The 27,756-nt window shown below is 42.5% G+C and overlaps 1 protein-coding gene across 1 annotated transcript; it reads right to left on the bottom strand.

Moving 5' to 3' along the window:
* Positions 1–203: 203 nt before the first annotated feature.
* LOC311515586 (gamma-glutamyl hydrolase-like) lies at positions 204–23,585 on the bottom strand (the record flags this gene model as incomplete). Its single annotated transcript, XM_084618782.1, is given in 10 exon segments — positions 204–3,032; positions 4,529–4,666; positions 6,130–6,220; positions 6,310–6,416; positions 7,633–7,771; positions 13,068–13,152; positions 17,944–17,994; positions 21,009–21,123; positions 23,275–23,446; positions 23,448–23,585. Coding segments are annotated over 10 exon segments (1,158 nt in total). The 3' UTR covers positions 204–2,910.
* Positions 23,586–27,756: the final 4,171 nt, after the last annotated feature.

The following is a 27,756-nucleotide window of genomic DNA, read 5'->3' as shown; positions in this document are numbered from 1 at the left end:
GCAAAAGGGAGTGGCTAGAAAGCGATGCATTCTGGCAATCCTCAGCTGTCAGATGGTCCCTGGAGACCACAGCCAACTGGTGCGGGTTAGACCAGCCTCTGGACTGCTCTGTTTAGTGATTGCATCAAGATTGGGCAGGGAGTGAAGCAGCCAGGACTCTTTTATAATTTTTTTTTAATAGTCTGTGTACACCTCTCAAGGAAGATACAAAACTGCTTGTGTAAACTTTATTTCAAGTATTAAAAGAAATCATTTAATACAATCAGTTCAATGAAGTGCTCTTTTATAAAGCAGAACAAAACAGCAAGGAAATAAACTTCCAAACTTATGAATAAATACGCCGATCTCACTCATATTACACCCCTCCCACCCTTTGCATTTGCACACTTTGGCCCTGGTCACAACCAGTAAAGTTAACAGAAATTCCACTTGCAGGATTGTTCTCCACTATATTAGGGCTAAATCATGCATTTCTTACATAGACAAACTCTCAGGGTATGTCTACACTACAAACGCTACAGTGGCACAGCTACAGCGCTGTAGGCTAGACACTTACTACAGCAACAGAAGGGGCTTTTCTGTCACTGTAGTAAATCAACCCCCTCAAGAGGTGGTAGCTAGGTCCACGGAAGAATTCTACAGTGCAGGTAAGGTCAACTTAAATAGATCACATGGCACATGAAATTTTTCACAGCCTTGAGCAATGAAGCTATGTCAATGTAAGTTTTAGGTGTAGAAAAGCCCTACTTGGCAAAACTCCTGGGGATGCTTAAGTAAGAATTGCAGGATTTGGTCATTAGTGTGTAAGCAGTTTAGCCGCTATGCCTGTATGTAGATCGAGAGCCTGACTGTCTTCTCAGACTGGTGTAAGTCAAGAATCAGGAGTAACTCTGTTAAAAACACAGCTATGCTAATGTCATTTCTCATACTGGTAAGCCAGGACTCAGGAGTCACGCTATTGAAATCAAGACTATACTAGTGCAAAACTGGGATAAGAGAAGAATCAGGCTCATAGTATTCTATATGAGTCCAGGATTGTCACTCGGTCTGTATGTCACTCTGAAGCCTAGAATGTCTGTTGAGTCAATGTGAAGTGATGGAAACAGCTACAAGCAGGGCTGAAAGCACTTTTTGTTTAGAATAACAACAGGTTGAATCATCACTGGAATTAGTACTCCATTACCATCCAATTTTTAAGTTCTCAGCCACGTCTTTATAAATTACACCTTTATAAATTATGACAGCATGAGCTTTCAGCTACTAGTAGAGACATAATACAACACAAAATTGTATTGTGCTGAATTGGGGTAGTCAAGCACTTACAGAAGTGAAACCTGAGAAGTGATCTAAAATGTCCTAGACTAATTAAGCTTTGCACAGTTTGACTGTAATAGTACCTAGAAATAATGAAATACAAATGCTGAATTTTATAACCAAAATACACCATGCTTATGAGTGCACTGGGCTGGATTCTTGACATTAGTTACAGATAAAAATTTTTGCTTAATAGAATATTAATGAATGCATTTCCAGTTCTTTCTATTAGGCCTGCTACAGCTTAGCCCTTATCTGGTCATGAATAGCGAGTAAGAAGTCTTCCACCCTCTCGAATGCCCTGATAAATTCTGCACCTGTAATGCAGATGTGGTGCTGGAACTGCTGTGTGTTACTAACTTTCAATTCTGGAGACCTGAGGTTAAAACGCTATTAGGTTTGGGCCTGTGGAAGAAAAGGGAAATGAAATGGATTGCCTCATCTTCGTCCTATTTTGACATCACAAAACTACTGAACAAACTTTTCAGTAACTGAGAAGAGCTACTTCAAGTAAATGTGTTGCAAGGCAACGCAAAAGGAAAAAACACAGTAAATGCAGCTGCCTAATAATTACAATCATTACATTGTGTCAACAGTAAAAGTCTTCGCTGCCTGTATCCCTGTTAGTCACATTAGCATTACATCAAAATGTTTTTTAAAAAGGGATGAAATCCTGTCCCAACTAAAGTCAATGGCAAAACACCCCTTAATTTCAACAGGGTCAGGATTTCACCAAAAGTCAAATTATACATTATATCATCATTAAAAACTCTAGGCAGTCATATTCTTTCAAAAAGCAAACTAATTCAGGGCCTATCCAAAATCTTTCCACTGACTTCAGTGTGCTTTGGAACAGATTCTTAAGGAATAAGTGAAACTGAATAAGGGAGCAGGAGGTGAATCAATGTTTTAACCGTGCCCTCCAAACAGACTTACTTTAACTGATGCAATGCCTAAATAATACTGCACCTTCATTATGTAAATCCTACAAGGTACAGATGGTACTGCATACACTTCTTTATGTCCGTTTGCAATAATGTTTCCCTGTTATTTTGTCGTCTTTCTAAAGGACAAACAATTTTCTCTGCCAAGAGTTTGGTTACACAGCACACATCTGTCAAGCTCAAGATCAAAAGATTATTTCATCTTTTAATTGTATTGTACTCTGACCAAGAGAAGAAAATTATGATAAATCAAATCTTTTATCTACTCAGCTGTTATCACAGAGCCCACAACGTTTTGTAGAAGTAAACTCATTTCTTTCAAATATATGGCCAAAAGTATTGCTCAGTTTTTTTAAATAAACTAGATTTGTTTCAAATTTATAAGTGCAATCTAGTTGTGGTCTCTGGAGGTAAAATGTATTTCTCTGTAGCAGGTATTAAAATGAGATCCAGGATCACTATAATGTAATTGAATTGAAATCTGTCAGATTCATGGGCCAATTCTACAGAGGTAACATAGGATAAATCACTGTAAAGTAAGCTAAGCATTTTGGCTTTCTGCCACTTGCAATGCACAACATGAGTTTAATTATGAAACTTGCAACAAATAACTTTATTTACAGATAGCTATCCTGTACTATGGGATAGATGTTCAATCAAAAAAATAGACTTGCTCAAATGGAGAAAATGTACCAGTAAAAACAGGGGTATAATTGTAAATCAATGTTTTGGTCTCTTCACCCTTATTAGGAAAATGGTGCAGGCTCTTCCGGGCTGTAAAACATTTTAAAAGAACAGATTACTTCACTGTCATCATCCATGATAGTATCTTTCTTGGTGAAATCACTGATTCTATATAGGATTATAGTAAGCAGTACTGTAATAATTTAAATTTGTGGGGAATATTATGGGGCTAGCTTTTCCAAAGATATTGGTAATAGGGATACTATATTATCATGTTTCAGAGTAACAGCCGTGTTAGTCTGTATTCGCAAAAAGAAAAGAAGTACTTGTGGCACCTTAGAGACTAACCAATTTATTTGAGCATGAGCTTTCGTGAGCTACAGCTCACTTCATCGGATGCATACCGTGGAAACTGCAGCAGACTTTATCTGCTTTATTATCATGGAAGAATATGTTAATTTTTAAGAGCAATTGCTGCTTCCGAAAACTTGATTCTTGCAGCACTGGAGACCCATGCAACACCAGAACTAATACATTGCAATACTAGACTATTAGATATTAAAATGTTGAGAAAAATTGTATTTGCAAGGAAAACAAAATCCTACTAATTCAGTTTTTTCCATCTGGAACTAGGCATACGTTAAAATTAACATGAAGTAATAAGAAATATCATTGATGAAAAGTAAATTCTGTTTCAGCAGACTGGACTGGTTGTTAAATACTCAGAGGCTGAGTAAGTCTCCACTGGTCAGCAAATATTTTGCGTTTCTTTCCCCACATTTTATTTTTATGGTTAGGAGAAAATAGGCTTGACGGATTCTGATATATGTAAAAAATGTTCAGGAGGCAGTGTTGGCCTACACACCATTGTTGTCAATCTCGTCGGAGGACCCTTCCTGGGCTGCAGAAATTTTTTTAGCCAGCTGGAGTAATGGCTGTAGAGATATACTGAGAGGATTAACTACTGTACCTTAAGGGACTAACACAGAAGAGTTTGTGGATTAGCACAAGAGACAGAGTGACACAGCTAGACACTGCAAGAGGAAAGTGTATTGGTCTTTCTCTGAGCCTGGAGACAGTTTCCTACTTACTTTTGTCAATCCCTCTACTGTAATTACCCCAATTAAAACAAAACTCAGAAAGCTTCTGGAAATAAAATCTTCCATTCATTATCTCATTCTACCTACTTTGCCCAAGGCAGAGCGAGACTGGGATGTGAATAAGAGCTTTGAGTTCACCTAGAGTGCAGCCTCAACAATTCTAAAGTTTCATCAGTTTTTGGTGTCTGCTCAAATGTTTATATCAAATTAAAAATCGACACTCTCCTCCTGGCAAATTATTCTCTGCTAAAAGGAGTTTGTATGCTTCCATCAAAATGCTTGGCTTTTGTTGTTACTTTTGCTTAACCATTCTATTTACAAAGTCCCTCCTTTTAATAAGCCTTTAAAGCTTGCATAGTATGTGATCATAGGTATAGTATTTTGACACTTTGAAAGGGGGCCTTTTTCCCCTCTCAAAGAATATTCTACTGTTTTATCTCTCTGAAACTAAATTTTATGAATATAAATGAAAAAAGAACTATTTACCTTCATTCACTAAGAAGTCAGCTACGTAATATGCAACTTTCATAGCTGATGCAGAATGTGGTATGCCTGATGAGTTCTTCCATTCAAAAGGATTTTTCTCTGGATGCCATTGGACACCATAAATTGGGTATTTATGTGCTGTGTAAACAAATTTTCATCAATGCATGTAACATTTAGGTCTTCACTTAAATTGTGGCACGCACAATTTTATTACAATGAACACATTATTAGAGATCTCACTATATCTCACATATAATTCATAACATCTATAATGGGACCAAAAAGCCTTAAGCAGCTTGTAAAATGTATTCCCACCTAAAACTTCACATACAAGATTTCAGCCCAAGAACAATAATAGTGACGTTTAAAAAATAGTTTGGTCAATTTTACATTGTAAGAAATTAAAAGTTATAGTGAGATGCTAAATGAAAAAGGGCTTGATTCTATGCAAACAAATTTCTGCAGGTCGCTGTTCCACCATTGTAATCTGATTGCTTTAGTTGCAATATTTAAAAAAAAAAAGGAAAAATAAATGGTTTCATTATAAAAAATAAGAGTACTAAAAGTGTTATTAATTGCAGTTACGATCTAACTTCAGTACCATACACTTACTGTATAGCTTCTAGCAGAAAAATGACAAAATCCTCTCTATAGCATACTCTACTGCAGTGGTGGGCAACCTGCAGCCCACGGGCGGCCCGTCAGGGTAATCTGCTGGCGGCCCACAAGACAGTTTTTTTAACATTGACCGTCCGTGGGCATGGCCGCCCGCAGCTCCCAGTAGCCATGGTTCACCATTCCTGGGCTGCCGCTTCCTGCGGTTCCCATTGACCAGGAACAGTGAACCATGGCCACAGGGAGCTGCAGGCAGCCGTGTCTGCGGACGGTCAATGTAAACAAACTGTCTCACGGCCCGCCAGGGGATTACCCTGATGGGCCGCGTGCAGCCCGCGGGCTGCAGGTTGCCCACTACTGCTCTAATGAATCAAAACAGATGTTTCTGGAGTTAAATATGCCAGGTAAAGGCACAGGTTATGCAGGAGTCTTTTGGAAGACAGCAATTACCAGAACTGTAATCAAAGGAATGGGGGATACTGTTGGCATGTCACTAGCATAAATGGCTCTCCCTGTACTACTGGCACGGCTAAAGAGAGCAACATGGAGAGGCAGTATCTGTAGACAGCCAGCAGTGAAAGTGAAGACTATACATGTTTCATTGAGGAGGGGTTTAAGCTACAGAAACTGGAGTGGTGTTTCCCTGTCTTATCCCATAGATCTGAAAATATTTCATTTGGTAAAGTGTGCTAACATATCTAGGTGTGGAGCAGTGGAGTGAGAGAGAGAACAATCAGACTCTGAAACATGCACATCTAAAGTAAAGTGCAGAGGTATAAGTTATCTTCGACAAAACATATTCTAATCAACCAGAAGGCAGGCAGTGCGGACACTTAACTCCTTATCCTAACATTAAAATTAGTAACACCACCACCACACTCACTGAGATCTTCCACACAAAAAACAAACAAACCCTCCCCCTTCTCCCTCCCAAAAAACAGCCCCACAAAACCCTATCACAGTTTACATGTTACACTGATAACTACCTTCCATTGTCGATATAAACTCCACGTCTGCATGGGTGTTAGTTGTTAGAACCTTATAGAAATTGCGTAGCTTCTCATTCTGTGTGAAATTCTGCATTAAAAAGTGACAGAAAAAATGTTTTATTTCTAGATTTAACAGAGTAACCTCGTTTTGGTTCACTAAATCAAATGATCAAATACCTGCATGGAGAGGCTCCAGTGATGAAAGTGTGCTGTCAAAGACTCAGTGGCAAGTTTTTTCAACAAGAAGTCTGGAAAATTCTTGAACATCCTGCTGTCTTGTGCAGCTTGTATAAAAAAAGACAAAGGAATATTCTCACTACCAGGCAGCCATAGGAACATCACTATTAGGATGGAGATAAATGTGATGAAGTACTGGCTGAATTAATTTTAATTCCTTTTGATTCTGTTTTCACTGAATTTTATTAATCAATAATACAATACAAACATACCCCAGTAAGAAATCTATAATACAGCTATGGCAGAGTGCAGTCTAACAATTCTCACTAGGCCATATGCTGCAGCCCTGACCCACTAAGGGCCCCATTCTGCCTCCTTTGCTCACACTCATTAGAACCACGTTCTACCATTAATTTCAATGGTGTGGTTGAGGTACTACTCTGTGTAGTTAGGAATGGCAGAATTTTTCAAAATAAGGCAAGGCAACAGGATTTAGTCCATTGATTAATTACTGCAATCAATGGAAGAAATCCTGCTTATTGCTCCTAGAGAAAAAAAACAAACAAAAAAGCATCATTCAGAGCCATCTTCTGCCACTCTTATGCTGAGTTGCATCTCATTTTGCAAGTAGTCCCACTGATTTCAATACTATATATCAGGGATCGGCAATCTTTGGCATGCGGCCCACCAGGGTAAGCCCCCTGGCAGGCCGGGCCGGTTTGTTTACCTGCACGTCTGCAGGTTCAGCTGATCGCGGCTCCCACTGGCTGCCGTTCGCCATCCCAGGCCAATGGGGGCTGCAGGAAGGGTGACCAGCACATCCCTCGGCCCGCACCACTTCCCGCAGCCCCCGCTGGCCTGGAGCGGCGAACCGTGGCCAGCGAGAGCCGCGAATGGCTGAACTTGCAGACGTGGCAAGTAATCAAACAAGCCTGGCCCGCCGGGCTTACCCTGGTGGGCCGCAGGCCAAAGGTTGCCAATCCCTGCTATATATTATAGTATATAAGGATTCAGAGCTCATTACAGAGTTAGGGGGCTGGATCAAAATTATGGATCTAGGACCAAACTTTCCCAAAGTTCATAGCTTTTCAGATCCATAATTTTGGTCAGGCCTTTCTCTAATTACCCATGAGCTGCAAATAGTTTGCCCTTTAATTTTTCAGTCACAGAATTTTATTGGCTTTCTTACAGAAGTAACAATATTAATATTATAAAAACATTAGTCACCTATTTCAAACCTTCAACCATAAATATTGGTTTATTACAAGAAAAAAAAAATCCTGTGAATCCAAATGACATTAGCAGTGTAACAGGATTGTTCACCTGTAGTAAAGTTCAGTGGGAGAGCAAAATCCTCAGTATTAGTCCAAGTCAGTAAAATCTCCCCGCTGGTGAGGTATGTAAGCTCTTCATATCCCAGACATGTTCCCCATACAGGAAAATAGTCTCCTTTATCATTAGCCTTTAAAATAAGAAACAAAAAAATGAAGAAATGGGTCAACACATACAGTAATTTACGTACAAGTTAACAAACTGTAAATCCCTTTTACTTCTATAGGACTTTTTCTGCAACATCTAGCCCTTTTATGTGCTTGACGTTTGCATAGCCAGCAATTTTATGCCCTGGATTCCTGGAGGAGAAATTTGGACATAAGAATATAAGAAAGGCCATACTGGGTCAGACCAAGATCCATCCAGCCCAGTATCCTGTCCACCGACAGTGGCCAATGCCAGGTGCCCCAGAGGGAGTGAACCTAACAAGTAATGATCTAGTGATCTCTCTCCTGCCATCCATCTCCACCCTCTGACAAACAGAGGCTAGGGACACTATTCCTTACCCATCCTGGCTAATAGCCATTAATGGACTTAACCTCCATGAATTTACCCAGTTTTCTTTTAAACCCTGCTATAGTCTTAGCCTTCACAACCTCCCCAGGCAAGGAGTTCCACAGGTTGACTGTGTGCTGAGTGAAGAACTTCCTTTTATTTGTTTTAAGCCTGCTGCCCATTAATTTCATTTGGTGGCCCCTAGTTCTTATATTATGGGAACAAGTAAATAACTTCTCCTTATTCACTTTCTCCACACCACTCGTGATTTTATATACCTCTACCATATCCCCCCCTTAGTCTCCTCTTTTCCAAGCTGAAAAGTCCTAGCCTCTTTAATACCTCCTCATACGGGACCCATTCCAAACCCCTAATCATTTTAGTTGCCCTTTTCTGAACCTTTTTAATGCCAGTATATCTTTTTTGAGATGAGAAGACCACATCTGTATGCAGTATTCAAGATGTGGGTGTACCACAGATTTATATAAGGGCAATAAGATATTCTCTGTCTTATTCTCTATCCCTTTTTTAATGATTCCTAACATCCCGTTTGCTTTTTTGACTGCTGCTGCACACTGCGTGGACTTCTTCAGAGAACTATCCACAATGACTCCAAGATCTTTCTCCTGATTAGTTGTAGCTAAACTAGCCCCCATCATATTGTATGTATAGTTGGGGTTATTTTTTCCAATGTGCATTACTTTACATTTATCCACATTAAATTTCATTTGCCATTTTGTTGCCCAATCACTTAGTTTTGTGAGATCTTTTTGAAGTTCTTCATAGTCTGCTTTGATCTTGACTATCTTGAGAAGTTTAGTAACATCTGCAAACTTTGCCACCTCACTGTTTATCCCTTTCTCTAGATCATTTATGAATAAGTTGAATAGGATTGGTCCTTGGACTGACCCCTGGGGAACACCACTAGTTACCCCTCTCCATTCTCAAAATTTACCATTTATTCCTACCCTTTGTTCCCTGTCTTTTAACCAGTTCTCAATCCATGAAAGGATATTCCCTCTTATCCCATGACAACTTAATTTATGCAAGAGCCTTTGGTGAGGGACCTTGTCAAAGGCTTTGTGGAAATCTAAGTACACTATGTCCACATGTTTGTTGACCCCCTCAAAGAACTCTAATAGATTAGTAAGACATGATTTCCCTTTACGGAAACCATGTTGACTTTTGCGCAACAATTTATATTCTTCTATGCATCTGACAAATTTTATTCTGTACTATTGTTTCAACTAATTTGCCCAGTACTGACGTTAGACTTACCGGTCTATAATTGCCAGGATCACCTCTAGAGCCCTTCTTAAATATTGGTGTTACATTAGCTATCTTCCAGTCATTGGGTACAGTAGCTGATTTAAAGGACAGGTTATAAACCATAGTTAATAGTTCCGCAATTTCACATTTGAGTTCTTTCAGAACTCTTGGGTGAATGCCATCTGCTCCCGCTGACTTGTTTCTGTTAAGTTTCTCAATTAATTCCAAAATCTCCTCTAGTTGCACTTCAATCTGTGACAATTCCTCAGATATGTCACCTACAAAAGATGGCTCAGGTTTGGGAATCTCCCTCACATCCTCAGCCGTAAAGACTGAAGCAAAGAATTCATTTAGTTTCTCTACGATGACTATCGTTTTTAAGTGCTCCTTTTGTATCTCGATCGTCCAGGGGTCCCACTGGTTGTTTAGCCGGCTTCCTGCTTCTGATGTACTTAAAAAACATTTTGTTATTACCTTTTGAGTTTTTGGCTAGCTGTTCTTCAAACTCCTTTTTGGCTTTTCTTATTACATTTTTACATTTAATTTGGCAGTGCTTATGCGCCTTTCTATTTACCTCACTAGGATTTGACTTCCACTTTTTAAAAAATGCCTTTTTATCTCTCACTGCTTCTTTTACATGGTTGTTAAGCCACGGTGGCTCTTTTTTAGTTTTTTTACTGTGTTTTTTAATTTGGGGTATACATTTAAGTTGAGTTTCTATTATGGTGTCTTTGAAACGAGTCCATGCAGCTTGCGGGGATTTCACTCTAGTCACTGTGCCTTTTAATTTCTGTTTAACTAACCTCCTCATTTCTGCATAGCTCCCCTTTCTGAAATCAAATGCCAGAGTGTTGGGCTGTCGAGGTGTTCTTCCTACCACAGGAATGTTAAATGTTATTATATTATGGTCACTATTTCCAAGTGGTCCTGTTACAGTTACCTCTTGGACCAGATCCTGCGCTCCCCTCAGGACTAGACCGAGGAGTTGCCTCTCCCCTGGTGGGTTCCTGTACCGGCTGCTCCAAGAAGCAGCCATTTAAAGTATCGAGAAATTTTGTCTCTGCATTTCATCCTGAGGGGACATATTGAAATCCCCCACTATTACTGAGTTTTTTATTTTGATAGCCTCTCTAATCTCCCTGAGCATTTCATCGTCACTATCGCTGTCCTGGTCAGGTGGTCAATAATAGATCCCTACTGTTATATGCTTATTAGAGCATGGAATTACTATCCAGAGAGATTCTATGGAACATGTGGATTTTTATTTCATTTGATTCTACATTTTCTTTCACATATAGTGCCCCCCGCCCCTCCCCGGCATGACCTGTTCTGTCCTTCTGACATATTTTGTACCCTGGAATGATTGTGTCCCACTGATTGTCCTCACTCCACCAGATTTCTGTGATGCCTGTTATATCAATATCCTCCTTTAACACGAGGCACTCTAGTTCACCCATCTTATTATTTAGACTTCTAGCATTTGTGTACAAGCACTTTAAAAACCTGTCACTGTTTATTTGTCTGCCCTTTTCTGATGTGTCAGATTCTTTATGTGAATATTTCTCATCTGAACTGGCCCATACTTTATCCTCTTCCATCCTCTCCTCCTGACTAAAACCTAGAGAATCTCTATCAATAGATTCTCCTCTAAGAGAAGTCTCTGTCCAATCCACGTGCGCCTCTGCAGCAATCAGCTTTCCCCCATTTCTTAGTTTAAAAACTGCTCTGCAACCTTTTTAATGTTAAACAACATAAAACAGAAAGTGTCAGTGTTACCTTAAAAACAATGAAACCAATGTGAAACTTGAGCTAAGGGCAAAACTAGGAGAAGGAAAGAAGAGCTAAGCAAAAGCAGAATGAAACCTTCAACTTAAAGAAGCACATAAAGCTCTAAAGAGAGAAGATCCGGACAGCAAGCAGGTGGCATTTCTACACCATACGCATGGTTTAAAAGCTCTGTTGCCCCAGAACATTATTTATTTGTGATGGCTCAGTGCATTTTCTTAATTTCTTTCTAGAACAAATTTCTGAGTTGTGACCCAACTTGAGAAGTTATTACTCAAAAGCTATTTTTCTGGAAAGATCTAAGCAACTGAAACTCAGGGCTTAGAAAGAAAGTGCCATCTCCATCTTTACTATATCCCTGATACTGTGACTGTAAAAACTCACATAGGATATTTACTCCTATAGTAAACTACTGATATATAAAATATCTTTGCAAAGAAGCTCCAAAAGCATTACAGTATCTTTCTAGCTATTTGCCATGTAAGTGCTAGATATGTTAGGCTTGCTACTCCTCTCACTTACTCTGATGCAAATGAGGAGTAACTAATGTCAAAGGAGTTACATCAGTTTAAGTGAAATTATAATCAAGCCGTTAACATATACTCCCCTTACTTTTGCTGTGCCTAAAAATGCAGCCTAGAGATTAACCACTTATTTAACAGCATTAAAGTCTGTAATTTATAATTTATAAGCTGAGGAAAAAATCTTTGATGAAATCCTTGCCTCATTTAAGTCAATGACAAAACTCCCATTGACTTCAATGGGTCTAGGATTTCACCCCTTGTGTGTACACGTAATTTAAAAACAGTCACATCAAGTAACCTCTTTATTTTGAATTTGATGAGGGAAAGTGGGAAGAGACACTGATGTGAATTTAAAAGAATAGTAGAAATTCCAATCATCTTCATACATGCAAACATCACCTTGACTTCTATAACTCACATTGCACTTACAAATGTATCAGTATTTTATAGTGCTAATTAAGTCTCAAAGGATGCAGTTCAGAGCACACAATTTCAGGAGTAAAACAGAGAAAAGCATGCCAGGAAAGGACATCTATAAAGAACTGGAAATTACTTTCTAAGTTTTCAATTATCTTGATTACATACAGCAAGTCAAATAAGATTTTTCCTCAAGCTCTGTATATGAAGTGATGACAAGCAATTTACTGAGTTGCTATGAAACTTTCGTGCAATTTCATCATACTGTTTACTGTAACGGTGCCCCCACCAGACATTGTGGCCCCAATCCTCCACACTTACTTACATGCTTAACTTAATGCATTGTGCGTAGTTTCATTGAGGTAAATGGGACTACTTATACTGCATAAAGGTAAGCATGTCTTTGCAATATCAGGGGCTATGATACCCAGATGACAATGCCCATGAACAAAGATGGGTGGTCAAGTTGAAACGCTTTAAAGGGGCCTGGTTTTCAGAAAGTGCAGAGCACTCACCCAAACCCCTGAAAATCTTGGCCTCAGTTAGTACTGAGCACAACATATGAGCACCATTTCTGCTTCATAAAAAATACACAGTCTTTCTTAGTATCTAGTGTAAGTGTTGGCAATAAGGGTGACTAAGCTAAATTTTACAAGTAATGTTGTACAAATAAAGAAATTAACAACTGACTTCACTTAAATTATTTAGCGATGGGCCTCAAACCTTAAAGTTCAGATTCTAATTTTCTGGAGGTGTTCATTTGAGACCTGCATCTAATGCTATTAGATGATTTGTTAAACACACATACCAGTAGTCAGTTGCTTATTAACAGGAATATACTGCACTCCAGTTGCAGATGTCCAAATATAAGCCTCCCATGATTTTGGTCCCTGAACACTGACAATAACCAGAACAGTTTTTCCTTTAAGTAGTTACCTTTAGTGCCTTGTTGTAAAATATCCTAGCAATCCTGGAATATTCTGAAGTCTTAAGATCAACACCACCTCCTGGGAAAAGCACCCTGAAAAACAACAAAATATTATTACATGTAAATAACTATAGGTCTAGGCATAATACAATATGTAAACATGGACAGGGCTGACAAGAACCCTGAGACCTAAACTCACTGGAGGCAAACACCAAACCATATGATCACAATGTCTATGTGCTACAGTAAATTCCAACACTTAAAAAAGGAGGGGTGTGCGAGCTGCTGAGAATAACTAAAGATAATATTTTCAGAGTGAGAAGAACCTGAAGCTAAAACATACAAGCCTTACAAGATAAAAGGCCATAATTAGCATTCTGATCCAAAGCTTCCATATTACGATTCAATGGATGCCGTTAATTTCTTTTACTGATTTTATTGATTATTTTTATAAAGTCAGCTTCTCACAGTCCTTACTTTACAGAACAGAGCAGCGAGACAGGGTGTGGCCCACCCTTACTCACTTGTGCAGCCCTCCTCAGATTGTGACTCTCATCACAGATGAGTTGGGATGAAAGGTAAACAGCAGCTACTTGACCACTACTCCCATTTGCAAGTATTTGGGTGGCAAGAGGATAAAGAGTGGGAAAAGACTTGAGTCTGCCCTCTCCAATAGCCAGCCAGATATGCCCATTTGCTCAGGGCAGAAGATGAAGTTACAGTAGAACCTCAGAGTTACAAACACCAGTTACGAACTGATCGGTCAGTCACACACCTCATTTGGAACCATAAGTACATAATCAGTTAGCCGCAGAGACAACAACAACAACAAAAAAAGCAAATATAGTACAGTACTGTGTTAAATGTAAACTACTAAAAATATAAAGGGAAAGTTTAAAAAAAAGAGGTTTAACAATGTAAAGAAACTGTTTGTGTTTGTTTCATTTAAATTAAGATGGTTAAAAGCAGCATTTTTCTTCTACATATTGAAGCTTCAAAGCTGTATTAAGTCAATGTTCAGTTGTAAACTTTTGAAAGAACAACCATAGCATTTTGTTCAGAGTTACTAACATTTCAGAGTCACGAACAATCTCCAATCCGAGGCGTTGTAACTCTAAGGTTCTACTGCGCCATCTAGCCCAAAATGCAAGTGTGTTTGGCCTTCTACAGAACATAAAGACATTGTCCTTGTCACAAAGAGTCTGCAATCTAAGGACCTAGCACTGCCACCTTTACTCACATTGAGTCACATCTTACTCCACAAGAAATCCCATGGAAACTATTCATGGAGTAAAATATCATTCAACCCAAGTAAGGGTGGCAGAATCAGGCCCTCAGCTGACACAATACCATAAGGGGTGAGTTGAGTGGAGCAAGGAACCTGGGAGAAAAAGTTTCAAGGAGGAAGTGCAGGAGAAAGAGGGGAAGACAGGAAAAAGGGTAGAGGAACCATGGAGAGGATTGGAAGAGGAGACAGAGAAAGAGTAAGGAGGGAAACAGCAAGCAGGCAAGCAGCAAGGGCTGTGAAATAGCTTTGGCAAAATGAAGGCCATCACTGAAAGGGGATATAGACAACATGAGAAAAGTGAAAGTGGGCTGCTGGCTTCCATTCAAATGCTGCTCCTATCAGCCTGCTCACAGGCAGAAAGGGGTGCCAAAATAAGTAGGGCTGTCAAGCGATTAAAAAAATCAGATTAATCACGTGATTGCTCACACTGCTAAACAATAATAGAATACCATTTATTTAAATATTTTTGGATGTTTTCTACATTGTCAAATATATAGATTTCAATTATAACAGAATACAAAGTGTACAGTGCTCACTTTATATTTATTTTTATTACAAATATTTTCACTGTAAAAATATATATATTTTTCAATTCACCTCATACAAGTACTGTAGTGTAATCTCTTTATCATGACAGTTGAACTTACAAATGTAAAATTATGTACCAAGAAACTGCATTAAAAAATAAAGCAATGTAAAACTTTAGAGCCTACAAGTCCAATCAGTCCTACTTCTTGTTCAGCCACTCACTCAGACAAACAAGTTTGTTTAAATTTGCAGATGATAATGCTGCCCGCTTCTTGTTTACAATGTCACCTGAAAGAGAGAACAGGCAATCGCATGGCACTGTTGTAGCCAGCGTTGCAAGATATTTACATGCCAGATGTGCTAAAGCTTCATATATCAAGGGGTAGCTGTGTTACTTTGTATCCACAAAAACAACAAGGGGTCTGGTGACACCTTAAAGACTAACAGATTTATTTGGGCATAAGCTTTCGTGGGTAAAAAACCACTTCTTCAATTGCATCTGAAGAAGTGGTTTTTCACCCCTGAAAGCTTATGCCCAAATAAATCTGTTAGTCTTTAAGGTGTCACCAGACCCCTTGTTGTTTTTAAAGCTTCATATGTTACTCCTAAGGGCATTCTGTGCCAAAAAATTTAAAATTCAAGTTTTATTTGTCAATAAATAAATGCAGAGGCTCCAGCATGGCAGTGGGGAGCACAGACTACTGGCTGTGTGAAGGTGGGGACCACCCTTCAGCTTCCCCACCCCTCATCCTCCCGACATGGACTCAGTGGTGAGGCTGCACCCAACCCTGACACAGCATAAGGCCTGGGCCTGCCCCAGAAACACTCTTGGGCCCTGCACCAGGTTTTGAGCAGGCAGGCTCAACCAGGCAGGATCTAGTTGTGGAGGGGCTCAGTGTGAGGGGACCCAGGTGTGGGGTGAGAGGATTCTGTGTGAGACTATCTAGGTGCAGGCAGCTCAGTGGGTATTCTAGGTGCGTGGGCAATGGGACTCTACAGGGGCTTCAAAGTGACAGTGGCTGGGGCTCAGCAGAGGTCTCGGTGTAGGGGTCTCAGCAGGGGTGTCTGGGTGCTGGGGAAGTGGGGGTTGGTGGGGTGGGGGTCTGGGTGCAGCTAGTTGGGAGTCAGTGGCATGGGGATCTGGATGTGGGGGGCTCCAGGGAGTGCAGGGGGGTGGGGCTCATCAGGGTGGGGGTTTAAGTGCAGGGAGCTCAGTGGGGGCGTGGTCTGGGTTCAGGGAGGCTCCAGATGCAGGGGCTGAGGTTCAGTGGGGTGGGGTTCAGGTATGGTGTGCTAGGGGCTTCTGGGTGTATGGGGTGAGGCTTGGTGTGAGTGTCTGGGTATGGGAAGTCCAGATGCACGGGGGTTGGGTGGATGGGGGAGCATCTCCCCATACAGTGACCCCTCCCTCCACAGCTGTGGTGTGATGGGGGCAGGAAACAGAGGAGGATGATGAGCATGGGAGGATGCTGCAACTGGGGGAGGGTCGGACACAGCCCCAGCCACTCCTTGCAGGGGAAAGGGAAGTCGTGTCCTCTCCTGCCTCCAGCCCAGCCAGGATTAACAGCTGATTCTGGCTCAGGATAGGAGCCACTGGCTTGGATGTCCCCAGCCCTGCGGTGATTTACCTCTCTGACGGCTGCCTGAAACAATGAATCTGCGCAGCTAGGGACTGGTACGTGACTACTCTTGCAGATTCCCTTTGCTTCCCCCCAGAAAAATGACTTTCTGATAGGGAAGCAAAGAAATCTGCGGGGAACATGAATTCTATGCATGCGCAGTGCTGCAGGTTTTCCCAGGAGTAATATGTCCCTTCATCTTTAACCACCATTCTAGAGGACATATGTCCATGCTGATGACAGGTTCTGCTTGATAACGATCCAAAGCAATGCGGACTAATGCATGTTCATTTTCATCATCTCAGTCAGATGCCACCAGCAGAAGGTTGATTTTCCTTTTTGGTGGTTTGGGTTCTGTAGTTTCCCTCATCAGAGTGTTACTCTGTTAAGACTTCTGAAAGCATGCTCCACACCTCCAGACCTCTCAGGTTTTGGAAGGCACTTGAGATTCTTGAACCTTGGGCTGAGTGCTGTAGCTATCTTTAGAAAGTTCACATTGGTACCTTCTTTGCATTTTGTCAAATTTGCAGTGAAAGTGTTCTTAAAACAAACAACTTCATCCGAGACTGCTATAACATGAAATATATGGCAGAATGTGTGTAAAACACAGAGCAGGAGACATCCAATTCTCCCCCAAGGAGTCCAGTCACAAATTTAATTAACTCCTTATTTTTTTAACAAGCGTCATCAGCATGGAAGCATGTCCTCTAGATTGGTTGCCGAAGAATGAAGGGGCATACAAATCTTTAGCGCATCTGGCACATAAATATCTTGCGACACCAACTACAATAGTGCCATGCGAATGCATGTTCTTTCAGGTGACATTGTAATTAAGAAGTGGGCAGCATTATCTCCTGTAAATGTAAACAAACATGTTTCTCTTAGCGATTGGCTGAAGAAGTAGGATTGAGTGGACTTGTAGGCTCTGAAGTTTTACATTGTTTTGAGTGCAGTTATGGAACAAAGAAAATCTACATTTGTAAGTTGCACTCTCATGATAAAGAGATTGCACTACAGCACTTGTCTGCGATTAACTGAAAAATACTATTTCTTTTATCATTTTTACAGTGCAAATATTTGTAATAAAAATATAAAGTGAGCACTGTACATTTTGTATTCTGTGTTGTCATTGAAATCAATAGATCTGAAAATGTAGAAAAACATCCAAAATATATAACAAATTTCAATTGGTACTCTATTGTTTAACAGTACAATTAAAACTGTGATTAATCACAATTAATTTTTTTAATCACGATTAATGCACACACCTGCAAGAAAGAAGATTACACTTGCATTCCCTACTTAGAAAAATGAAGTATCGGAGTCTGGAATCACTAAAGGCAAAACCAAGCACTTAACAGTAAAACAACAGTGGCTTTGATAACATCTGTTTTGGAGAGACTTTATGTTAATGGACATTTCAACAGGAAACTGATGCTCAAAGCTTACCCATTAATAGACTGGAAAATCTTATCATACTCTTCTTCTGAACGATTCAGTCTGAAATCCCAACAAAGATAGTTATAGGTATGTCTAAAACTTCATCACATTTTACTATTAAAATACCAAAGATACTTAATACAAGCCATCTGCAATGGACATGGAAAGTTTATAAAAACATGTATGAAAACTAAGGAAGGGAGTAATTCTAGGTCACTAAAGGCCAAAATCTGCCCCCCCCACTGTTATAAATGGTACCTTACTCTTCCAGTAGTCTATGAAGAGCGTACAACTACAAAACGTGGAATAACTGGCTAGGTGGCAGCAGTGTAAAAAGGAGCTGAGGGTTACAGTGGACCAGAAATTGAATATGAGTCAACAATGTGATGCAGCTACAAAAAACTAATATTCTGACGTGTATTAATAGGAGTGTCATCTGTAAGTCACAGGAGGTAATTTTCCTGCCTACTCAATGCTGGTGAGACCTCAGCTGGAGTACTGGCTCCAGTTCTGGGTGCCACACTTTAGGAGACATATGAACAAATTGGTAAGAGTCCAAAGGAGAGCAACAAAAATGATAGAAGGTTTAGAAAACCTGACCTATGAGGTTAGAAAAACTGTGTATGTCTACTACTGAGAAAAGAAGACTGAGTGGGGGGACCTAATAACAGTTTTCAAATATGCTAACGGCTGTTATAGAGGACAATGATCAATTGTTCTCCATGGCCACTGAAGGTAGAACAAGAAAGGACTGGCCTTAATCTACAGCAAGCAAGATTTAGGTTAGATATTAGGGAAAACTTTCTAACTATAAGGATAGTTAAGTGCTGAAATAGGCTTCCAACGGAGGTTGTGAAATCCCCATAATTGCAGGTTTTTAAGAACAGGTTGAATACACACCTGTCAGGGATGGTCTAGGTTTACCTAGTCCTGCCTCCATAAGGGAGCGGGGGGGGGGGGGGAGACTATATGACCTCTTGAGGACTCTTCCAGCCTTAAATTTCATAAATGGAAACTTACTCTTCAGGGAGTCAGACTCTTCAGGCCTCCTAGAGCAGGGGTGGGGAACCTCCAGCCTTTATCCGGCCCACAGCAAGTCCCCATGCCACGGGCCAGAAGCCCTGAGCCTCGGCAGCCCCCCGCAGGGCTGGAGCCGTAAGTGCCAGCTTGCTCCCTTGCGGGAGGAGGGCTGACAGACCATTAAATCTCTGGTTGCCTCCATGCAGCTCCCAGAAGCAACTGACATGTCCCTGCGGCCACTAGGAGCACGGGCGATTGGGGAAACTTTGCGCGCTGCCCCTGCTCCCAGCAACAGTTCTGCAGGTCCCATTGGCTGGGAACCGAGGCTAAGGGGAGCTATGAGGGTGGGGCCTGCAAGCGCAGGCAGCACGCACAGCCCCCTGGCCCCTCCGCCTAGGGGCCGGACATGGTGGCTGCTTCTGGGAGCAGCGCAGAGCCTACCTTAGTCCCACTACACCGCCAACCAGGAGCCGCCTAAGGTAAGTGCTGCCCAGCGGAGTCCGCAACCCAAACCCTCTGCCCCAGGTCAGAACACCCTCCTGCACCCTAACTCCCTCCCAGAGCCTTCCCTCCCACCCCAACCCCTTGCCCCAGCCCTGAGCCCACTCCCACACTCCAAACCCCTTGGCCCTGGCCCAGAGCCCTCTCCTGCACCTCAAACCTCTCATCCCCAGCCCCACCCCAGAGCCTGCACCCCTGCCCCAGCCCAGAGCCTGCTCCCACACTCTGAAGCCCTCATTTCTGGCCACACCCTGGAGCCTCCACCCTCCCTCCCCCGCAAGGCTGTATGGCCTGTGACTGGTTTTTTTCTGTGGGTCAGTGGCCCCTGATAGAAAAAAGGTTCCCCACCCCTGCCCTAGAGCCATGCATGGATGTGACAGACTGCATGCAGATCTCACCCCTTTCACATAGAAGTGGGGACTCCACCAACTTCTTTATCCTATCTCCACACCTGTCAGCCTCAAAGAATTTAGAAAAGGCAATACAGTCTGCATGGCCCCTCACATCAATTAATGGGGCTTTGGGAACAACCCCTGCTGGTGTCTCTCCTTTGGAGCATGGTGTCAGAGCTGGTGCAGAGGTATAGGCAGCCATGTGAGTATATGATTAACAGTGATTTATAAACATGAGATCTTATTCCATTCTCACACTGATTTTATGGTTCACTGACTTCAGAGTAGTTACTCCTGATTTACACCTATGTCAGCAAGGTCAGAATTGCCCCACTTGTTAAACACACACTCTGACTATCACCTGCCACACTCAGTCCTAGCTTTCTCAATTTGCCCCATCCGCCTTTTTAGCTAAGAGCCAGTCTCTGTGAACAAGGAGCGTGTTTTGCCACAGGTTCTCAGATCAAAGTCCCGGGGAGATTCAGAAAGCTGGGGAAGACCAATGGGATCATCAAAACATTGGCTATGAAGAATGATTTCATGCTGTTTTGACACTTGGTTGTGTTCTTGTTTTGTAGCAGTATCCAACTACTACTTTAATTCCTACTAATATCGTATTTGCGGTTATAGTTTTACATTTTACTGTTGGCCACGAAGTGCTCTTTCTGGCAGCCTATTGCCTGCATAAGCCAGAATGTTACTCTGATCCAGAACTTGGAATATTTGCAAAACATAGAGCTCTTTGTGGTAGTAGTTAGTGAGCCGGAGTATGAGAGGAATCAGATCTGAACACTTCAAGCACTAGTGGCAGTCTCCCTCCATACCCTGAGTCCTAGCTTTACTTATGTACACGTGGCAATATATGGCCCTGAAGGCAATAGCATGTATTTGGAAACTTCACAGATCACAGCTAGCAGCTGGTACATATATTAAGTCTGAAAATGAAGAAACTTTTAATACACTGCATTGGCAGCACCAGCTTGCTGTGAGTCTAGCCTCCATTCCTAGAGATCTTGCAAAGTGCTGCGCACTTTCTTTAGTCTGTGAGGGATTAAAATTATAAAGTGAGTCAGCACTTACGCATTAAGCACCTTTCAAGATTAGGCATTTATGCAGTACAAAAGGCCTGGAATTACCACCTGTAACTATATGAGAGCCTACCTTATTGGCACAACTCGTGCACCAGCAGATTCTAGGAACTTCACATATGAAGCAGCAATGTAGGAACTTCCAAACCTACTGAAACTTGTAAAGTCACACTCCTGTGCCAATATCCCTACAGTGTCCAGAAAACAGAGAGGATTGCTGATATACAAATGACAGTAGTTATAGTCCAGAAGAAGGCAAATTAAATCAAAACTCTCATTCCTTTCACTAACTGATTTGATTCATATACTACATTGAGCAGTATTATACTTAATGATTTACCATGAAATATGAGAAAATTGGAATAATAAGCAAATAAGCTTGCTTAGTAATGGGGTATCAAATGAAACCATTTTAACAGTTTGACTTTAAATTCCCTGCCTTATTTGATTAGTTCCACAACTTCTTATAAACATATTTTCTATATTTAATTTGTTTAGAGCATAACTAAAATATCTTTATTTATCAAAGCACTTTAAAGACAAGGTCCCAGCTCCAAAGAGTTTAAAATCAAATCCCTGACACTGCAGCCTAATCTCTATAGTTGGACCACTGGCCCCACACAGTGAATCGAGAGGATTCCATAAGAGTTCAGTGTCATCCACACAGATTGGACTGCAATATTGGGACCATAGTTATATGTATCAGAGTTGAGATGACAGGCAACACAGGTTATTTACTTTACGTCCAATGTTGCAGGCTTTTTTTGTGGTGACAGGCAGTGTTTTAGAATTTTCCATTTTCACCTTTTTATGGATTTATATTCTCAAAAACATCAGAAATACTAAAAACCATATCTTAAACATTAGCCATACAAAAACCTACAATAAGGTCCATTTGTAATTCTAAAACTAATACCATTTTAGGCCCTAATCCTTCAAACACTTACTCTTGCACTTAACTTTAAGCATGTGAGTAGTCCCATTAAAATCACAATGTATGTACTTCAACTGAAGCACATGTAGGTCTGCAGGATTGGGGCCTCAGACATACCTTTTTCGAGGATTTACACAAAGATACTTGGACATTTTCTAAATGTCCATTCTGCAGCACATAACCAGACCAGAACACTACATTAGAATGTTTTCTAGACTGTTGTGCAACTGTGCCACATGACTCACTGTATCACAGCTTCTGGAAACAGCAAAAATGAAAAAAAAAATAGTTTGCTGACTAATTGCTTACTATTTTTACTTTACATATGGAAAGCAAAGACCTGGTAACAAACAAACCAGCTCTGGAAAAGGAAACTTTTTTTTTTTAAAACAAAATCAACACTTGTTCTGACTTCAAAAGGGAGCAGAGGGGCTTTTCTGAAAAAGTTGAGAGGGTGGGTGGGTGGAGGGGACTCCTGAGTGTCTGTGTACCTCGGTCCCCCATCTGTAAGATGGAGATAACTGTACTTCCTTAGCTCTCAGGTGTTCTGAAGACGAATACTCTAATAGGGCTAGTCTACACTAGAAGCGCTACATCAGTGCGGCTGCACATCTGATGAAGATGCTCTATGCTGACGGGAGAGCTCTCTCTCCTCAGCATAATTACTCCACCTCCATGTGAGGCAGAAGGTGGTCAGGCGAGCCTCTCCTGCTGACATACTGCTTGTGTGGACAGCGCTGAGGTCGCTGTAACTTACATCGCTCAGGGGCGTGGCTTTGTCACATCCCTGAGTGAGGTACGTTATATTGACTTAAGTGATAGTGCAGACCTACCCTAAAACAGTTTCTCGATGACAGGTCCGGCACTGGTCCCTGACAGTTTAGGAAGGCAGCAAACCAGGCCCTAGTATCAAAAAGGTTGAGAAACACTGCTCTAAAAGATTAGGACGTGCTCAGATCCTATCGCAGTGGGAGTATATGGGCGCACTGGATAGATACAGTCACATAGTCTTTCGCCTGATGAGTCAGTGCAGGCTACGTTGTTATTGCTGAGGCTGACACTATCCTAACAGGTGAGACGGGTAGGCAGTGAGAAGATGGCTCCTTGTTGACACAATGAAGCTTTGTACTCAGGATGTCAACACCGCCCTCCCCACAGAGGTGTCAGACCTGGGGGGGGGGAGGAGGGGAGTTTTGGAGGAAGGAGAAGGTATTTTGGCCTCATTTTAATACTTTCCCCCAATTGACCCTCTCGTGTTAACATCTGCCCTAACCACCCTCTGCTCCCTCCTCTCTACAAGGGGGCGTGGGGCTCTCCCCCCCTGCGAACACGGGGCACACCTCTCGCACGCAGGGGCTGTCACGGTGCCCGCCGCGCCCCGGCTCCCTGCCCCTGAGCTTCTTACCAATGATGGGTCTCTCGTTGCTGCCCCCCCGGCGGCTCCCCGACACCACGGAGGCCAGAGCACTGGCGCAGAGGAGGAGCAGCAGGAGGAGACGGACGCCCGGCGGGCAGCCTGGCCCGGGATAGCGCAGCATTGCTCCCGCGCCGCCGCCCGGCTCCGCACTGGCTCTGCGGGGCTGCAAGTGCGCCGGGCCCGCCGCCCTTCCTGCGGCGCCGGCACCGCCTTCCCCGGGCGGCGGGCTGCACCCTGGGAAACGTAGTTCCGCTGCGGGGCTCCGCCGCAGGAAGGGGCTCTGCGGGAAGGGGCCACATGGCCTCCCCCACGTGCCCGAAACCACGGGGCCAGGCAATCAGAGCCCCGGGGCAGCCCCAGCGGGTGGAGGCAGGGGAGGAGCAGGTGTAAACCCGAGAGCAGAGAGCCTGAGCTGTATCAATGCCTGAGCTACCCCACCCCCGTTCCTGCTGGCTGGCTCGCTCCTCCCAGGTGTGCTGTGACCGACGGACTGTCCTGGGGCATCGCTGGCTCGCTCTGTTACTCTGGGAGGAAACGCGGGCAATGCTCATTTTGTCAAAGGCTCCCTCACTTCCTGCATACACAGCTCTTTGGACCACATTTGTACTGTATTGTTTCTCTGGCCCTTTCTTCGTGTAGAGTTGTAGATCGGTGTGGGAGTGGTTTGCACTGTCAGGAATTCTGTCCGGGAATACAGCACTCAGGCGTCTCTGTGCCTCTTTCTCAACTGGTGAGCTCTTTAAACTTAGCTCCAGTTCAAGAACTAAAAATAGCAGGCTCTTATTTAAAGGATTGTGGTCTCTCTGTGTCGCTTTCCTCCCCTCAAAGCGGGTGCATTCAGATAAACTCCATGAAGTGGCTGAAAACTGGCCCAAACGCGAACATATTGCTCTTCGGTCGTAGTTGAAAGTGCGGTTGTTGTCTTTGTTGTCAACCGACCCCGAATGCAGCCTAAGAACACAGTTGTGAAAGCTGACATGATGTTCACTGGCCTCCACTGTCACTTCGCCAGGTCCTCTCTGAAAAACTGATTAAAAGTGCACCACACTGAGCAACAATGGATGATATACTAGCTGCTACTGCTGCATTGACTTCAAGCTCTGGGCTACGTTTGTTTACTTTTTTTTTCCCCTTCCTTTTGTGTTTTAAAAAAAAAGATTTTGCCAATACAGATCTAAAACAACACGCTCACACAGAGAAAGAGAAACAATAAATAAACACACAGTACTAAGGCAATTGGACTGATCCTGTGCCCTTTGAAGTAAATGTCAAAAATCACCTGTGGTAGTAGGGATCAGTAATGATACCACACTGAAGGGTTGATACAATGCCCAGCAAAGTCAGCAATGCCCATGTGAATTCAATAGGTACTGTTGTCAGATATTCAGCTGTGTGTGTGTATTTTCCCTCTGTGCTGTCCCAGCTCTGAGCAGACAGCTGGCACGGCAGACCTCAAGCAAACTGCTCAATGACCACAAAATCTGTTAAGGTGCGAAGGTGCTTGGTCCAGTTTATTGTCAACAAAGCACAGTCCTAGCTCCCCGGACCAATGTCTAAAGGTACATTAGCACATGTATGCCTGTGACAATGGAAGCAGCTCAGTGAATGGCGGGAGTTTCCATTTCCCCCTCGGCTGGCCAAAGACACTCCCTCTGAGATACCTCTTTATGCACAGATACAAAGAAGTTACGTATTACTCCTGACATATCTAGGTGCCACCCTCTGATGTATTTGAATGCCACCCATTACCTTGTACATGTTGGTTCGATCAAAACATCTCTATCCATCATGCTGTCATCCTGATCTTATCTTTAGGATGGGTCAGCATGTTCCTGTTATTTGGGGGGAAAGTGCTGGTATCAAGGTGTTCTAGTACCACCTTTCTGGAATGTGTTTGCGTATATATTCATATGCCCAGCACTACAGTAACGCCTCACTTAACATTGTCCCGGTTAACATTGTTTCGTTTATTAGGGAACAAGCTCATTTAAAGTTGTGCAATGCTCCCTTATAACGTCGTTTGTCAGCTGCCTGCTTTGTCCACTGCTTGCAGGATTCTCTGGAAGAGCAGCCCCTCCTTGGGGGGATTAGAACCAGGGGGGCTGGCAGCCCCCCCCCATCAGCTCCCCTAAATTCCCTGTAAGGTATGTGGTTCAGCAGCTGCCCAGCAGCAGTTCAGGTGGCCCTTCCCCTGCGGCCGTGCTGCTCCTGCCCTGCCCTCTGCCTTGGAGCTGCCCCCAGGAGCTTCCTGCTTGCTGTGGGGGAGAGGGATGCTGATATCAGGATGTCCCCCTGCTCCTGCCCCCTCCCACTCCATATCCCCTCTCTACAAAGTGGAGGAGGGGGACAGGGCTCAGGGACAGAAAGGAAGGAGCTTGCTGGAAGCTGTTGCTTCCTGTCTGAACTGGCTGATCTGCTTAAAAGGGCGATGTACTTGAATAGGCAATGCATGTCTCTCTCACTCATGCACGCACACCCCAGCACTTTGGAAAGTCAGCCCCTGTGCCGCCGTACATGTGCTGTCAGGAGGAGAGAGTGGTGTGCGCCAGCTGGATAGGGTGGGCTCATCATCATGTTCAGTTTTTGCAGGGAAGTGTTTGCAGCTACTGCCCTGCATCTATTGTGTTTGCTCCCTCCTGCCTCAGTCCATGCTGCCTTGTAGAGTATGAGGCTACTTTAACAACAGCGTATTAATCCTTGAGGGCTTGGCCGAGTGCTAGTTCATCATTTAGCAGCAAGGCATTCCCTGGGAAATATTTCACCCTTTTACTCCACCATCTCTACCAAGATTCACAATCATTCATTGCTGTCTACAATATTAAACTGTTTGTTTAACATTGTTTAAAACTTATACTGTATATGTATATAATGACTTTTATCTGGAAAAAAAAAATTTCCTGGCACCTAACTCCTCCTATTTACATAAATTCTTATGGGGAAATTTGTTTAATTAACATTGAAATTAACATCGTTTCGCATAAAGTTGTATTTTTCAGGAACATAACTACAATGGTAAGTGAGGAGCTACTGTACTTAGGAATGTGTTTCTGCAGTATTAGCCCTGTTCTTGCCAGATTCTGTGAGCAGAGCCTGCCTCTTGCTTTATATAACTTTGCTTTATATCAGCACAGGCCTCAGGCCTGATACAAGGCCTCTGATACATGGGCTTATGTTTCAGGCCCTCTTCCTACTACAGGTCTAATGGCCTCAGTTCAGCAGTCTATGCCTATTGACTTTAAATAGGACTTATGAATATGTTAAAAATGCTTTGCTGAATTGGGCCTGTGTCAAGACCAGAAACATAGTTCATGAAAGTCTCAAATGTCCCTCTCTCCACATCTCAGCCAAAAATTCTATATGTCACTTTCCAGTACCCCTGCGTATAATATCCAGAGGACCACCGTGAATTAAACTCGTCTTTTTCCTGTTTTACTCTGCTGCTAGGAGATTAAGGGGTCACTAATGGCAAGTAGTTAAAATAAAATGAAATAATTCTTCACACTCATCCAAATCTTTATCCTATTGAAGCCTATGGCACAATTCTCATTGACTTTAATGAGATCAGGATTTGGCCTGCAGCCATATGTAATCAGTACACAAAGTCAAATACTGTAGCTGGAATTCCGAAGGGAGTTGATAATTGTGTGCCTTATAACAGCATTTGTTGCTTGTTAATGCTATTACACCAGCCCAAGGTCCATGATATGGAAGGAAGAAGCAGAAGGAAGGGTTGTACCAGAGACAGATGGAAAAAGGGAGAAGAGAGAAATAAATATAAATACACTCAAGTACCTATGGAGCCAAAAAGGCATGGCCATCGTCACCCCAGCTGCTCAGTATGTTGTATCTCCTTTCCCCACCTTTCATCTGTCATTTTAAATCTCTTTAGGTTGTAAGATTTTGGGGACAGGGACTGCCTCCCCTCTGTGTCTGTACAGCACATTTTGGGTGCTACTGTAATGTAAGGGATTGATTGTGGAGTCACTCCAAGCTTTAAGTAAAAAACAGCACTTACCTAAGGTGCCCCAGGAGCAAATCAGAGACTGAACTGAGTCTCAGGGAGTCATGATTCAATCCTTCATTCCCACTTTGCTCCAGGGAGAGATGTAATCTGTGGAAGCACTTTACCTGACATGTATTGTGTCCCCCTTCATGCCAGCTCAGCAGTGCTGGCTGAGAGATTGGGGACGAGGTATAGTCTTTCTCCCAACCTGCATGGAAGGGGGAGTAGCAGTGGCTCATGATGCAAGTAACCTACATAGGCATGTAGTGGTGTCTTATGCATCTTTACTCAGGTGCATATGGAGAGCCACAATCTTCCCCAAATAAATAAATGAATAGGAAATTATAATATTTGCTACAGTAAAACAGAGGTAACAAAGCCCCATGCTTCAGAGTGTCAGCTGATCTCCCCAGACGATGAGAACGAATTTCCCAGGGTCGGTAATGCACGATTACCATGGTGCAGCA

Source organism: Lepidochelys olivacea (genome assembly GCF_965140295.1).
Source record: "Lepidochelys olivacea isolate rLepOli2 genome assembly, chromosome: 2".
NCBI lineage: Eukaryota > Metazoa > Chordata > Testudines > Cheloniidae > Lepidochelys > Lepidochelys olivacea.
Note: the sequence above shows the minus strand (reverse complement) of the source record. Positions and strands in the feature narration are given on the sequence as shown.